General features: G+C 46.2%; 1 protein-coding gene across 1 annotated transcript in view; it reads right to left on the bottom strand.

The window, feature by feature from the left end:
• The window catches only part of NID2 (nidogen 2), a 64,095-nt gene that overhangs the window by 9,724 nt on the left and 41,233 nt on the right, over nucleotides 1-13,138 (bottom strand). The window contains exons 11-15 of the mRNA XM_018558378.1: nucleotides 11,959-12,099; nucleotides 5,965-6,090; nucleotides 4,453-4,689; nucleotides 2,779-3,000; nucleotides 1,813-1,982 (exon numbers count right to left, since the gene is read on the bottom strand). Of these exons, the coding sequence (XP_018413880.1) occupies nucleotides 1,813-1,982; nucleotides 2,779-3,000; nucleotides 4,453-4,689; nucleotides 5,965-6,090; nucleotides 11,959-12,099 (896 nt within the window). The remainder of the gene's footprint in view (nucleotides 1-1,812; nucleotides 1,983-2,778; nucleotides 3,001-4,452; nucleotides 4,690-5,964; nucleotides 6,091-11,958; nucleotides 12,100-13,138) is intronic.

Raw genomic sequence — 13,138 nt, forward strand, 5'->3', positions numbered from 1 at the left:
TGTTTTTTCGCGTGCGCTGGACTACAGCAAAACAGCTGAAAAAATATGTCTTACGCACGGACAAAAACATTTGCGCAATTTTTAATAGATGAAAAACGAGCACTTAACCCTTGCAGTGCTGGGAAAACCCCACTGCAAGGGTTAAGATTCGATTTGCCCGGAGTTCTGCTGTAACATCACTGGTAGGAGGAGAGTTTGGTTTATCGTCACGTTTTTTCTGGTATTTAGCTCCTACTTCAATTTGCATTTTTATTTTGTCATTTTCAAACATTCTTTCCCAACACTCGGCAAATGATTCCAATCAGGAAACCATCACTCCAAGCATACGGAGGTGGAAAGAGAACTCAGACCGGGGGCTGTAGGTACTTCCCCAAGGCCTTCGCTGACTAACAATGGGGAGGATTCTCGGGGGGGGGGGAATCTGGAATGAATCCCACACAGCACAGCTGCACGGCACAGACCTCCGCCTCCTCCAGCAGACTTGGCCGGAGCACATTACAACCTACACATGCGTCGGATCTGCTTTCTTGTGGGAATCAATGTGTTCTGCAGCCACTAAAACGGCAGTCATGTTCGGTGTAATTATTTCTGAGACGCAGATCCCACTTCCTGCTCTGAAATATGCCGAGGTGCGGAATAGGTTTATATGTGCGGATGGGAAACGCTGTCATGCGCTGGGCGTTTAGGAACAGTTGCTAAACGGTTTTCAAGACTTAAATGGCAATGTAAAAATATTAAAGTATATTTCATGCCATTTTTTTTTAGGTGTGAGCCATGTGCTTAAAACCCATCAGTTTGGTTTTTTTTTTGTCCCACTGGGGAAATTATTAGCTCACTTCCTGTCCTGTAGACACGACAGGAAGTTAGAGGTATGGATTACAAATATTGCCGCATAGTAGAGTGAGAGCGTTGTTTCACACCCCAATAACTAATATACAGGTGAAACTCGAATAATTAGAATATCGTGCAAAAGTAATGGCAGTAAGTATGATTCTGGCCGGAACGCACTGGATCGCATTGCGGGCGGCTCACTTTGTAGTGAATGGCACCGCAGCCACGCACTCCGGGACGCAATGTTATCGGCCGCACGGGAACGCGTGGCACATCAATGCCTGCGGTCCGGTCCGAAAAAATGCTTCAAGCGCTATTTTTCTGACCGGACCAGAACGCAAGCATTGATGTGCCTTGCATTCCCGTGCGGCCGATCGCATTGCGGCCCGGAGGGCATGGCTGCGGTGCTATTGGGTTCAATGGACCGCCACACCCCCTCCTGTCCCACAACAACGTGAGCCGGCCGCAATGCGATCCAGTGCGTTCCAGCCAGAATGAGGCTGGGACGCACTGTGTCTGGTGTCAATAGGCCCCACCCCCCATCTCCCAAGCATTGGCATACTTGGGCGTGGTAAAATGATCATCTTATGGCGAATATATAGGAAGTTAGAGGTAATCTTTTCAAAGTAAGGGCGCCACCTCTTAGAAAGTTGTCACTGGAAGAAGTGTCCCCACTGGAAGATTCCCCGCCTTCCTGCCCATGAGGATTTCACTTTGCTTTCTCTCTCAGCAGGTCTTTATGCTGCCATACAAATGGCGACATGTGATCAATCAGTAGATACAATTGTCTGAAATTATTTGTTACTCAAAAACTATTATTTGTGGTGAAGCCGAAGACAAGTCTATTTCATCAAATTCGGGGACAAGTTACCGCTTTGATGATAACGATCTGATGATGGCGTTGCCCATTTGATGCAATACAGTATACAGCACGGCAATGTCTGACAATAGGAAATATTTCACATATGAAAGATACTTTACATGAAGTGCCAAGAGCGTCCTCGCTTTTTCCTTGCGCAGCTTCACGCCATCCAGTGGTAGGTAACCGATCTGCTGGCCCTGTGCATAAAGGAGATAGGTGCCGGATGTGGGTGGAGTCACGTCAGGGCGGGGAGTTGGTCGCGCAGTGGGAGGAGCTACACTTGGTAAACCTGCAAGGTAAAAGTAAAAAACAGATATTAAAACCCCCAAAGCTCACATTTTATTGTAGTGTACTTAATAGACGCATTTTGTGCCAAGCTTGTGTTGGATTAAAGAAAAACTATAGGGTGAGGGCTTTTCCCCATAGTTCTCCTAAGGGTCACAGGAGAACACAAACTAGCGTTCTCCCATCACCCAAAGCTCAGTATATGGCGAGCTACAGCCGCAGCCGAGACGGATCCCGACATTACTGTCTGGATCCATCCAGCTGCGTGATTGACAGCTGGCTCTGCCTATCTAGAGGCAGAGCCAGCTGTACCCGCCCCCTGCAATGTGCAATCAGGAGAAGCAGCATTTCCTTCATAAACACTTTTCTTTGCCATGCTCTACTCCTTACCGAAAGTCCCTTGTAATGGGGGGATGCTCGAAGTGACTGAGGATGGTGCCGCAAATATCGGCAAAATGTAGAAATGTCACCAGCACACCAGAATCCTTTTAGGATAGCAGAATGTTGTCTTATGTGAAGTTCCTTGTCATATAAACAAGCCCTTTCGGGGCCGCGCAGGGGCCCTTCATCAGGTCAATGCTAAGTCTGATGAAAGGACCCTGTGCGGCCCCGAAATCGCTGGTTTATATGACAAGGCACTTTAAATAAATGAACATTCAAGTATCCTAAAATGATTCTGGTGTGCTGGTGACAATTCTACATTTTATCTTCATAAACATTCCCCTTGGTGTCTGGGCTCATTAGACATGAGGTTGGGCTGCTGGTCCCATAATCTGGCCATTGCTGCGTTCTGTACTCACATGCTGGTGTCATCCCCGGCTGCGTCCTGGATCCTGCGATCTCCCTCCCGTCTTTATCCACGCACCAACAATAGCCGCTGTTGCCGTGGCACTGCAGAGGGGTGAATTCTCCATAGGCATCGCACTGCGGTATATAGTGCTCGGCGGAGGGGCTTCCGCTGTAATGATCCAGGAGGCTCTGCTTCCACCTTTCGCACATGGTCTGCGGCCTCTGGGTGGGTTCTGCTCGGCAAAATACAAGAAAGACTAGTTAGGCACGGAAGGTATCAGAGATCACAATAATATGGCTACAATGTGGCCTGCACACTATATGGACATAGGAGAAGTGGTGGAGAGTGAAAGTCACAATGTATCCTTTATATGTCAGTATGAAAGTTCAATCATTACAGCTCAACCTATGTGCAGAGTGGAGCGCCTGGTTCTCTAGATTCTAGAGTCTAGACCAGGGGTAGCTAAACTCCGGCCCTCCAGCTGTGGTGAAACTACAAATCCCATGATGCATCTCTCTCCGGGAGTCGTGGCTGTGAGAATCTTGCAATGCCTCATGGGATTTGTAGTTCCACCACAGCTGGAGGGCCGGAGTTTGGCTACCCCTGGTCTAGAGGGTACAAAGAACTGCAAATTGTAGAACTTTATTCTTCTGACAATAGAACAATAGGGATTGCACTCACGTTTTAAAAATGTGTTAAGCACGCAAAAGGAGTATATAGTGCTGATACCCGTTTTCTCGTGGCCACATGTGGCAGGACAGAGGGATTAGCACCAACAACTTCTTTTGCCTATATAAAGAAGTATTGAACGCTTAATTCTTACTTTTCAATAATGAACCCAGATCAAACAGATATAAATTGCCCAGCAAAGTATTTTATTTGCCCAAGCACAGTCACCATGCTTCCTAACAGCTCCAACTCTCTCAGCTCAGCTTCCCTGAGCTTCCTGTCCAGCACAAGCTCAGAAGGGTCAGTACAGTCTTCAGCAACTGTCCATCTACTAGTTTGGTGGAGGAAAGAGAGGGGAGCAGAAAGTATCTTCCCTTGCTGCACATGTGTGTTTGTGGAGACACACATAGCTTTCTAGCACACACAAGGATGGCTCCACAGGACCTTGCAAGTGAAAGGAGCCACCCTAAAACAGGATATCAGGACCGGTGCTCAGGGAACCCGCTGATTCTGCAGGAGGCTAAAAACTTTCAACATCAATGTCCTCTTTGGGCAGATTTCCCCTCATTTCCTGCACTAGTGACACCAGGATAAGAACTGAGAGGATGCAGGTGTCACCGGTACAGGAAGAGCCAGACAGGAGTAAAAACCTGACAGATATTGTATCCCTTTTCCAACTCTACTAAATAAATGGGCTTTTGTTGCTGTCTTGATCTCTATAAAAGAGATATCTCATCACTTCCTGTCCTTGTGACACCCTGAGACAGGAAGGTAAGGTAAACAGAGGCAACAATAAACACATGACCTACTAACCTTTCTCCTCTGACCAAAACCAAATGTTTTGGCCGCAGCTGGCTTTCAACCAAGTGGCTAATAAGTTCTACATGGCCGTGCCCAGTCTCAACACCAGGGGTCTAGCATTTCCCTTGCCATTGTCTGGCATCGGCCTAGACACATATAAGCCTTCTGGCAGCCATAGTATAAGAACATGGCGGGGGTTTTGATTGGCGCATACCTGGAATGCCACACTCTGGGGTTCCTCTGCCAGGTGGCCTTCTTGTTCCATCGACCTCATTGCCGTTCTTGTCCACACACCAGCAGTGGCCTGTGCTGCCGTGACATTGCAGCGGGACGTAGTTGCCCTCTTCGTCACACTCTGGTACAAAGGCTCCGACAATTGGGGGACGAGGGCCTCTGGGCTGCCCCTGGAAAAGCCGTCTCTTCTCTAGGCAGGATGAGGTGGGCCGATCCACTGTATAAGAAAGTAACAACCACACAACACGGGTCAGAGAAGAATAGACCGAGGCAGCGTAGAGCAATCAGCATAGAGCAGTCATCAAAATGTATCTAAACCCCAACACAAAACTGTATTTCATCGTAGCTCACCAGTCCTTGGATGTGGCGGCTGCATTACTTTTCTATCTTTCCTTTATGTTCACCTGGTGATCCTGCCAGTAACACACTCCCTGTCACTGGATGGGATGAGCTCAGGTTTGGACTGAACCCTGCCTGAACCTGAGCACCCCTGGACGAAAGCTCCTTCCCTGCCGCTGAATCAGCTGCAGGTGGCACAAGCAAAGGGGCAGGATGCAGTGATGCAATTGACTTTCTATGGCTCCATGCCTATATTCTGTAAATGACATTTGCCTAATATGGCTCTATGGCATCACTACAAGCATACCACCCCTTTGGAAAATGCCCAGCCTGCTGCTGATTGGGCGGAAGTGCCCATGGCACTTCCTTGTTCAGAGAAACCGAACCCAGTCTGAACCTGAGCTCATCCCTAGACAGCAGCAGACCATGCATGTGTAATGTGTATCAGCATGGCCACCGGTACTCTCCACTAGTGATTGGCTCGGGCGTGTTCGCAGCTCCACATGCAGAGCCCGCCAGGAAGCTGACAGCGCCGCAGCGCCAATCACGGGCACGGAGAGATTTCCAGCTCTCTGCAGCTGCGGACTGAGAAAATGTTTCAGTACCTGTGATTGGCGCTGCGGCGCTGTCAGCTTCCTGGCGGGCTCGGCACGTGGAGCTGCGAACACGCCCGAGCCCATCACTAGTCTCCACTGGAAGCCCATGTGACAGGGTGACAACAGAAGAGAACTACTAGGAGACAGGGACAGAACGTTGCCACCCTATAAAAAGAATTGCCTGAACCAGGACCTTCCTGGCAGGAACTTTGCGGATTATTTGAAATAAAGCTGCAGATTTAAAAATATTGAAAATTACTTTATTCTGCTAAAGCTTACATGAGATGTTATTGATCGGGTTACATCTACTTAATAACCAGCGGCTCGTTTATTATTTGTGGCTCGCTGCCAAACGCTTTGTGTTCAAAGACTAACGCATACGGGGTCGGTATGTCAGAAAATATCATGCCTGAGCAAACATACATGGCTGACCGAAAGGCTTGAATTAAACACTCGTATTCTTTTTAATTGGAATCATATGCTCTGGATGTCAGGCTGATGTTACAATTCCACATAATCATTTCCTCATGGGGGATGCATGTCAGCTCTTCCGTTACCTGGGGCCTGTGTGCACTGGAAGCCATCGCCGGTGAAGCCGGGGTTACACCGGCAGGAGAATGATCCTGGGATGTTGGCGCACGTAGCATCTGGGTGACATCTGCGCTCTGTGCATTCATCAACGTCTGCGGGAGAGATAAGACACACAATGACACGTGTACATCACACAGCTGCCAGTTACTGGACCTCAGCCGCGTATGGGAAATCTGACCATAATCCTCCGAGTGTTTAACTGAACGGGTGGTGGAAAATGTCAGCAACGGGCTGTTGTTGAGATTATTGCAGAAATGACATTATCCAGGCGTCCTTTGAAGACGCTACAAGCAAGGGAAAGGCCTGGCCAATGTTCATACAGAAAGCTGTAGAGAGGCATGGGTTACATGGAGGTCAGGGAGACCTACTGCCAGCCATTTTGTTCCATCAAAACCACTAGACTTCAGCTCAGTATAGGTACCTGGCCATTATTTGTATCTGCTGCTAGTCTCACTGTACTCAAAATGTGGGAAGCCAAGCCTCTGCTCATTGGGATATTTAGGAAGTCAAACTATATTCATTGGGATATGTAGGAATCAAAACTTTACCCATTGGGATATTTGGGAAGCTGAATTGTACTTATTGGGATATTTGGAAAGCAAAGCTATACTCATTGGGATAATTAGTATTGGTAAGCCGATTTCAACTCATTGGTATATTTGGAAAGTCACGCTATACTCATTGAAACTCCTAGACAATTACCCTAAAAATAGGGAGGACCAAGCAGGCAATCCCGGCTGTTACAGCTGACCACAGAAGACAAAAACCCTTACCGGATGACATTTCTAATAAAAGCCGTCTATATTACAGTTGACATTTTTTATTTTCTTTGTGAAAATACTGTTCTCACCTTTTTTTTAATCAGAAGATGTTAAATGAACAGTCATAAGTAGCTGCAGGCTGGGGGTGCAGAACTGGTACTTGGAGCTGCGGGGACTGGCTGTGCCAATGGCCAGTTTTCAGTGTGACTGGTAAATACTTTTAACAAAGTAACTATAAAAGAATATACAGCACATACAACACATTGGAATAGTCTTTACAGGGTATCAATAGTCAAAAACTAAAAATAAATCTGTATTTCTAATACTGAATTTCCATAAGTCCCATCCCGCTCCTAATAACCGTACTGATATAGAAGTTTGAAAACTTGCTTATTGAAGATGCCCTGTCACCACTCAACATCTGAACAATGTAACATTACCATTGCTTGCTGGAAGCAATGCATGATGGGATATGCAGTCCTGAGAAATAGAGATTGCATCACATCAAGTAACAGGGAAAGAGATGCAAAGCACACTGGGAATCCAGCAAGTTGTTGGAAGTGATGGGCAGACGGAAGGCAGCACTCACTACATAAAAGGGATTTTTTTCAAGTAAGCTTTACATTATCTAGTATGTATTTCTATTACAATGCTGATGTTATAACAGGAGAGGATGTGCTGAGGCTTTACAACTCCTTTAAAGAGATTTACAACCGTCAATTATCCTGTAAATAGCAGAGATTAAAGGAAGGACAATTTTACAAAGAATTCTAAAGAAAAGGATGCACTATAAGTACATGTAATGTCTGATTAGGGCAAAGAAAGGCTGAATCCCTGATCATTATCAGAGACTATTTAGCTCCATTATGGATGATACTGATTATAATCGGTGCAATTTCAAACTGATTTCCAGCTGCCTGCTTTAGGAGATGACAGCTGCAATCTGATTGGTTGCAGGGACAACCCAGGCCTTTTCCTGGAGCATCAATGCATTTGCTCTAAAGACGTGTCAGCTGGGCTGGAGACACTGACGTGTCTCGTCTCTGTCTGTGTTTCTTCCCTGGCCCCCGGGGGCACCTTGTTTTCCAGTTACCTGAGGATGACGCCCTCATTAACACAGGAAGTGGGACAACAAAGCAAATGATGTTGAGGGTCTCTTTGATTTTCACACTTTGATGCCTTCTGGGAAACCTATAAAACGTCTTCATGTATCTATGTGTCCTTATTCTAATGCCATTAAAGTGAACCTGTCATTAAATCACACTTTACAAAAAATATCAGAGTATTACCAAATCACATATTTTAAAGAGGAATTGTAAAAATGAACCCTTGCATTGGGGCTACCCCTGCATTGTAAGGGTTAAGTGCTTGTTTTTCCCTAGGGGCCAGAGTAAATGAGATATACTCACCTGATCCCCGATCCCGCACTCACTTGCCTCTCCATCTGCTCCAGCCATGGCATTTCCCCGTCTAATAGTGATGGGCTCTGGCGTGTTCACATCTCCACGTGCCGAGCCCGCCAGGAAGCTGACAGCGCCAATCACAGGCACCGAGACATATCCAGATCTCTGCAGCTGCGAACCGGGATAATGTCTCAGTACCTGCGATTGGCGCTGCGGCACTGTCAGCTTCCTGGCGGGCTCGGCTCGTGGAGCTGCGAACAAGTGCAAGCCCATCACTAATGTCTAATGCAAGTCAATGCACCTGCATTAGACATGATGGCGTCACGGGTCCTTAAACCGCTGGTGCCCGGGGTAGAAGAAGCTGCGGGGACAAAAATAACACCCACAGCATCCTCATGTCTAATGCAAGTCAATGCACCTGCATTAGACATGATGACATCACAGATAGAATTACAAGGATGGACCTGACAAGAGTTTGGGTTTCATTGAGGTCAGACAGGTGATCACACCGGCTCTATAGGGTCCACAACAGCTTGACACTCTGCTCTGAAAGACACCTGTAAATAACCAAAGATCAAGTGATCCCTCAGAGGTTAATGTTAACCGGTGACAGGTTCTCTTTAATAAAGGTTTTGGCCTAGTCCGGCTCCTTTTCCCTGGCTCTGTTATGTTTCCTGAATGTGAACATCTGTTTCTTTTGGTCTGCATGAAGCTTGCTTGCAATGTTCACTTATGTGTTTCCAATTATCTCGGGCTGTACCTTTCATTCAGTTATTCATGTCCGTGACTCCACTGCAAACTGGGACAAAGAGTCACATTCAAGGCCGTCAGCCACATGCAGAATGTCAGCGGTTTAATAATTAGGAGATGACAAAATAGTGTGGAATATTCCTGCCAAGATACGATCCACTCTAAGCAAACTCAGATTTATTATCTCACCAAACTTCCTTCCAACAAGTGATAGAAATGTGTTAATGAGGAAAAAAAATTGAATTTAAAGGACTTTGCATCATTCTGAGTGGACAGCCGAAATATTTTATTTAAAATGTTTGGATATACTTCCCATCCCATACTGACAACAGGGAGTGAGTGGAATTCTCTCCACATTCAGGAAAGATCTGATGGAGGGCCATGGAGAAGGAGCTTATGTCTGGGCCTGGGAGTCACATGCATTTGCGTACAGCCACCTATACAAATCAATAACAGGCTGACAGATGCCACGGCTGGGCTCTACACATGTACGAGCAGTTACATGAGTACAGGGGCATCCCTAGCTGCAAACACATAGCACACAGCATAGAAGACCGGTGTCCATAAAATCCAAAAATGTATTGTAGTAAATTCCACCAAAGGATCCCACTCTAGCGCCTCTCATGCATTTCATTACCTGGGATTAAAGGAGAACCATGAAGTGAGTGAAAATCCCTCATCCTCATAGTTCGAGCCGACGAGTGACAAAGAAACTGTAGATCGGGAAGTGAGTGAACGCATGCAGTCGTTCGCTCACTTCTCGATCGTCTCCCTGCAGTGAGCGGTGACTGTGACTCACCCCACCCCGCAGGGGTTCCCCCTCCCTGCTCCGATCCTCCAGCGCTGAGTGGAGGAACAGACGGGAAGGGGACGGGCACAGCTGGCTCTGCCTCTTGATAGGCAGAGCCCGCTGCCATTCACGCAGTTGGGTGGATCTCGACAGCATTGTCGGATTGCCCATTGACTTAACTTATTAGCTATTTTAGGAAGCACATACAAAGGACGCATCAACTATGTAATTTGGTGGATCCACCAGACAGCCCCGACCAACAATTCTGTGGGGAATAATGTTGGTTGGATAGTTTAGAAAACCTTGTCACTGCTGTCCCCTGAGGATAAGACAAGGTGGGTTCTGTCATCCTACAGCTCCCTCCTCCTGGCTCCAAGAGTGCCTTAGGGTGGCTGGACTCTGGTGACAGATCACCGTCTTAGGAGTATGCGCATCCTTTCTGCACCACAAGGCTAGTTTAGTTTTGGAGGTGGAGGCGTAAGCATGACACTAAATTGCATGCACCCTAACATACATGATATGCTAGCAAATCACATGCCGTGTACTAATCTACGTCTGTGAATACAGCTTTCATGTGCCTGCGGGTCAGTAACATTTTTTTTTTGGGGGAGCCCTCTGGTATTCTAAGTTCTTTTAGCAGTAAAGACCGAAATTCCCAAACTGTAATAAAGAAAAAAACCCACAAAAGACATGTGTGATGGGCCAATGACTAACAAAGTGACTATGAACATTCACCAGCCAGTAATGTGACATACTTTTACTAGCACCGGTAAAACTCGCCCTCACTGAACTTTGTAGCTGCAGGTAATCTGGTGCAATTCATCCTCAAACTTCACAGCAGAAGCACTGAAATCATTCTCTTCGATTAGCAGTTTGGCTCACCCTGTTATTCCTAACGAGGTCTAAGAAGGGAGAGTAGGGAGAGTGAAGTGGCTGAGTCAATGCTAGGAGTAGGGTCATGGACATCTAATCTGCTAGGAATGACAGTGCTTCTGCTGTTAACTTTGAGAATAAATTGCTCCACAGTGTCTCCAGCTACAGAGGTCAATGGAGGGCTTGTTTTGAAGCTTATTTACTGCCTGTTGTAAATGTTTGAATACCTAACTATGGACTCAAATACTTAATATTTGAGTCCATTTCCTGGCCACAGGCTCACTCTAAGTTTATGTAAACCAAAAGAAGCACCAAACGGAAAATTAAAATGATACAAATCGGACCGAGCAAAAGTAGACACAATCATAAAAGATGTTAAATATCAATTGTCATTATTAGGAATACCGAGTATTTTGCCCCGACACCGGAACTTTCAGTCAGAAGGAGATTTCCTTTGACCGGCAGTGCCATGAGGGAACTAGGAGCCAGTCCGCCGGTCAATAAGGAAGCCGAGTGGTGAGCCATTACCCTCCGCCCGTCTTCCTGATTGGCCGGGAAGCTGGCTCCATGCTGTTTGGCTGGCTTGATGCTGATTGGCTGGGAAGCCGGCTTCCTGGCTAATCTGCATCGAGCTGCTCAAACAGTATTGAGCCGCCTTCCCAGGCAATCAAGAAGCCAAGTGGCGGGTAATGACACGCCACCCGGCTTCCTGATTGGCCGGGAAGCCAGCTCCTTCTAGTGGAATTACCGTTATGGGTACTTGGTATTGGCGAGTACCGAAAGATACATTTCGGTACTCGTACTCGATACCGGAAAACCAGCATCGGTGCATCCCTAGTTATTATCTATGTGAGTAAGGTTAGTACTTGACCATAGATAGCCACCATTGATATTTGAATTTTCTGTCTTTCGCTGCCCTGGTGGAGGGCGGTTGTTTGGCCCTTGAAACACATTGGCTACCACTATTCTCCTGTTGTCATTCAAGGAATTAAATACTTTTTGGACTCCAATAACATGTGTTTGGTGCTACTTTTGGTTTATACACACAAAGACTTCTCAACTTGGGTGACCCCGGACCCCAGGGATATCCCAGCTTTGTGGAGAGCCACCAAACACAAGCCATGTGGCTACTTTAGGGACATTTCTTTTCATCATTTTGGGGATCCTCATTCAGCCCCCCGCTTCCACTTCCACTTACAGGTTTACATTGAAGCAGTCTTAACAGAACCATTTTACCAGTGTGCGGATCTTTACTACAGTTAGTTAATAGAGGGCATGAGTTCTGAAGTATTTTGGAGTCAAAGCCTAGCAAAGCCTTCTACAATGATTTTATGAATGAAGCACACATTTCAGCAAGAAAGCTATGAAGTAATGAACTCTTACCGATACAGCTCTGTCCACTCCTGGTGTACCCGGGGAAACATTCACATGTAAAGACTCCATCTCCGCGTGGGACACACTGAGACGTGGTCAAGTCACAGGTATGTGTGCCGTCCTCACAAGGATTCCCAAATGAGCTGCTCACTAGGAAAAAAAACAAGAGAACGTGGAACATTAACAGTGTTATCCCTAAAGTGGTTATACCAAATCTCTCTTTGTAGTTTCGGAAGGAGCGGGAAGGGTTCCTAACTGTGTAGATTTGTTATCACTGCCGCTCACTTCTTGTTGCGGTGACACTTGTCAATAGGCAGGTGTCCATTCTATCAAGAGCCACCTACTGTAGATTCTATTAATGTAGAATTATTACTCTTACGGGTGTAACATATTAGGTATTTCGGTGTCATTTTTGGGTCCGGTCTTGTAATTTGTTTGGGTCTCTGAAAGCGTTTGGCATAACAATGTAGCTTAAAACTATCACGCTCAAGCTGCTGTGGTCATACCAGTAGAAGGAGGCGTTCACACCGCTTACACGAGAGGAAGAAATCAAGGATGACTTACCAGTGGGGAGGTGATAGGGGAAGCTACAAAGCTGCAAAAGCAAATAGGGGTGCTATCTGCCAGGCTATATGGTCTGGCAGGGGATTATAAATAGTGATGTCCAGATACCAGTGCCAATACTTGGCGTTTTTGAAAAACAAAAATGTATCAGTACTTGTATCTGTAAGTACTTGGACAAGTATCAGTACTTGTAAAAATGGTATCGGTGCATCACTGATATATATATTTATAACAAAAAATTCATACATTATAATAGGGATGTACAAATCCCAGGAGCTCCGTGTGCTCCTTACAAATGACAGCTGCCTCCTAACTTTTTAATTTTTCCCTAGTCTAATCTTGGCGCTGGAAATGTATCTGTACATGTACAAGGTATCTGAACATCCCTAATTATGAACAACAAAAGCAGCTGAACGGAACAAAAATATTTTAGTAACGCAAAATAGATCACATCTCTGCATCCCAACTACGTCAGACCGGCAGTGTCCTAAACTGTTGATTTGTCATTTACGAAATGTGAACTAGTTTGACTAGTGCTACTGTTAAAGCTCCTCTCCAGGCAGAAAAAAAGTATTACCCTTGCAGTGGCAATCCCCCCCGTCCCAAGATAGCAAGGGTTAAATGC

Source organism: Nanorana parkeri, unplaced genomic scaffold, assembly GCF_000935625.1.
Source record: "Nanorana parkeri isolate BGI_ZX_2015 unplaced genomic scaffold, ASM93562v1 scaffold335, whole genome shotgun sequence".
NCBI classification, from domain to species: Eukaryota; Metazoa; Chordata; class Amphibia; order Anura; family Dicroglossidae; genus Nanorana; species Nanorana parkeri.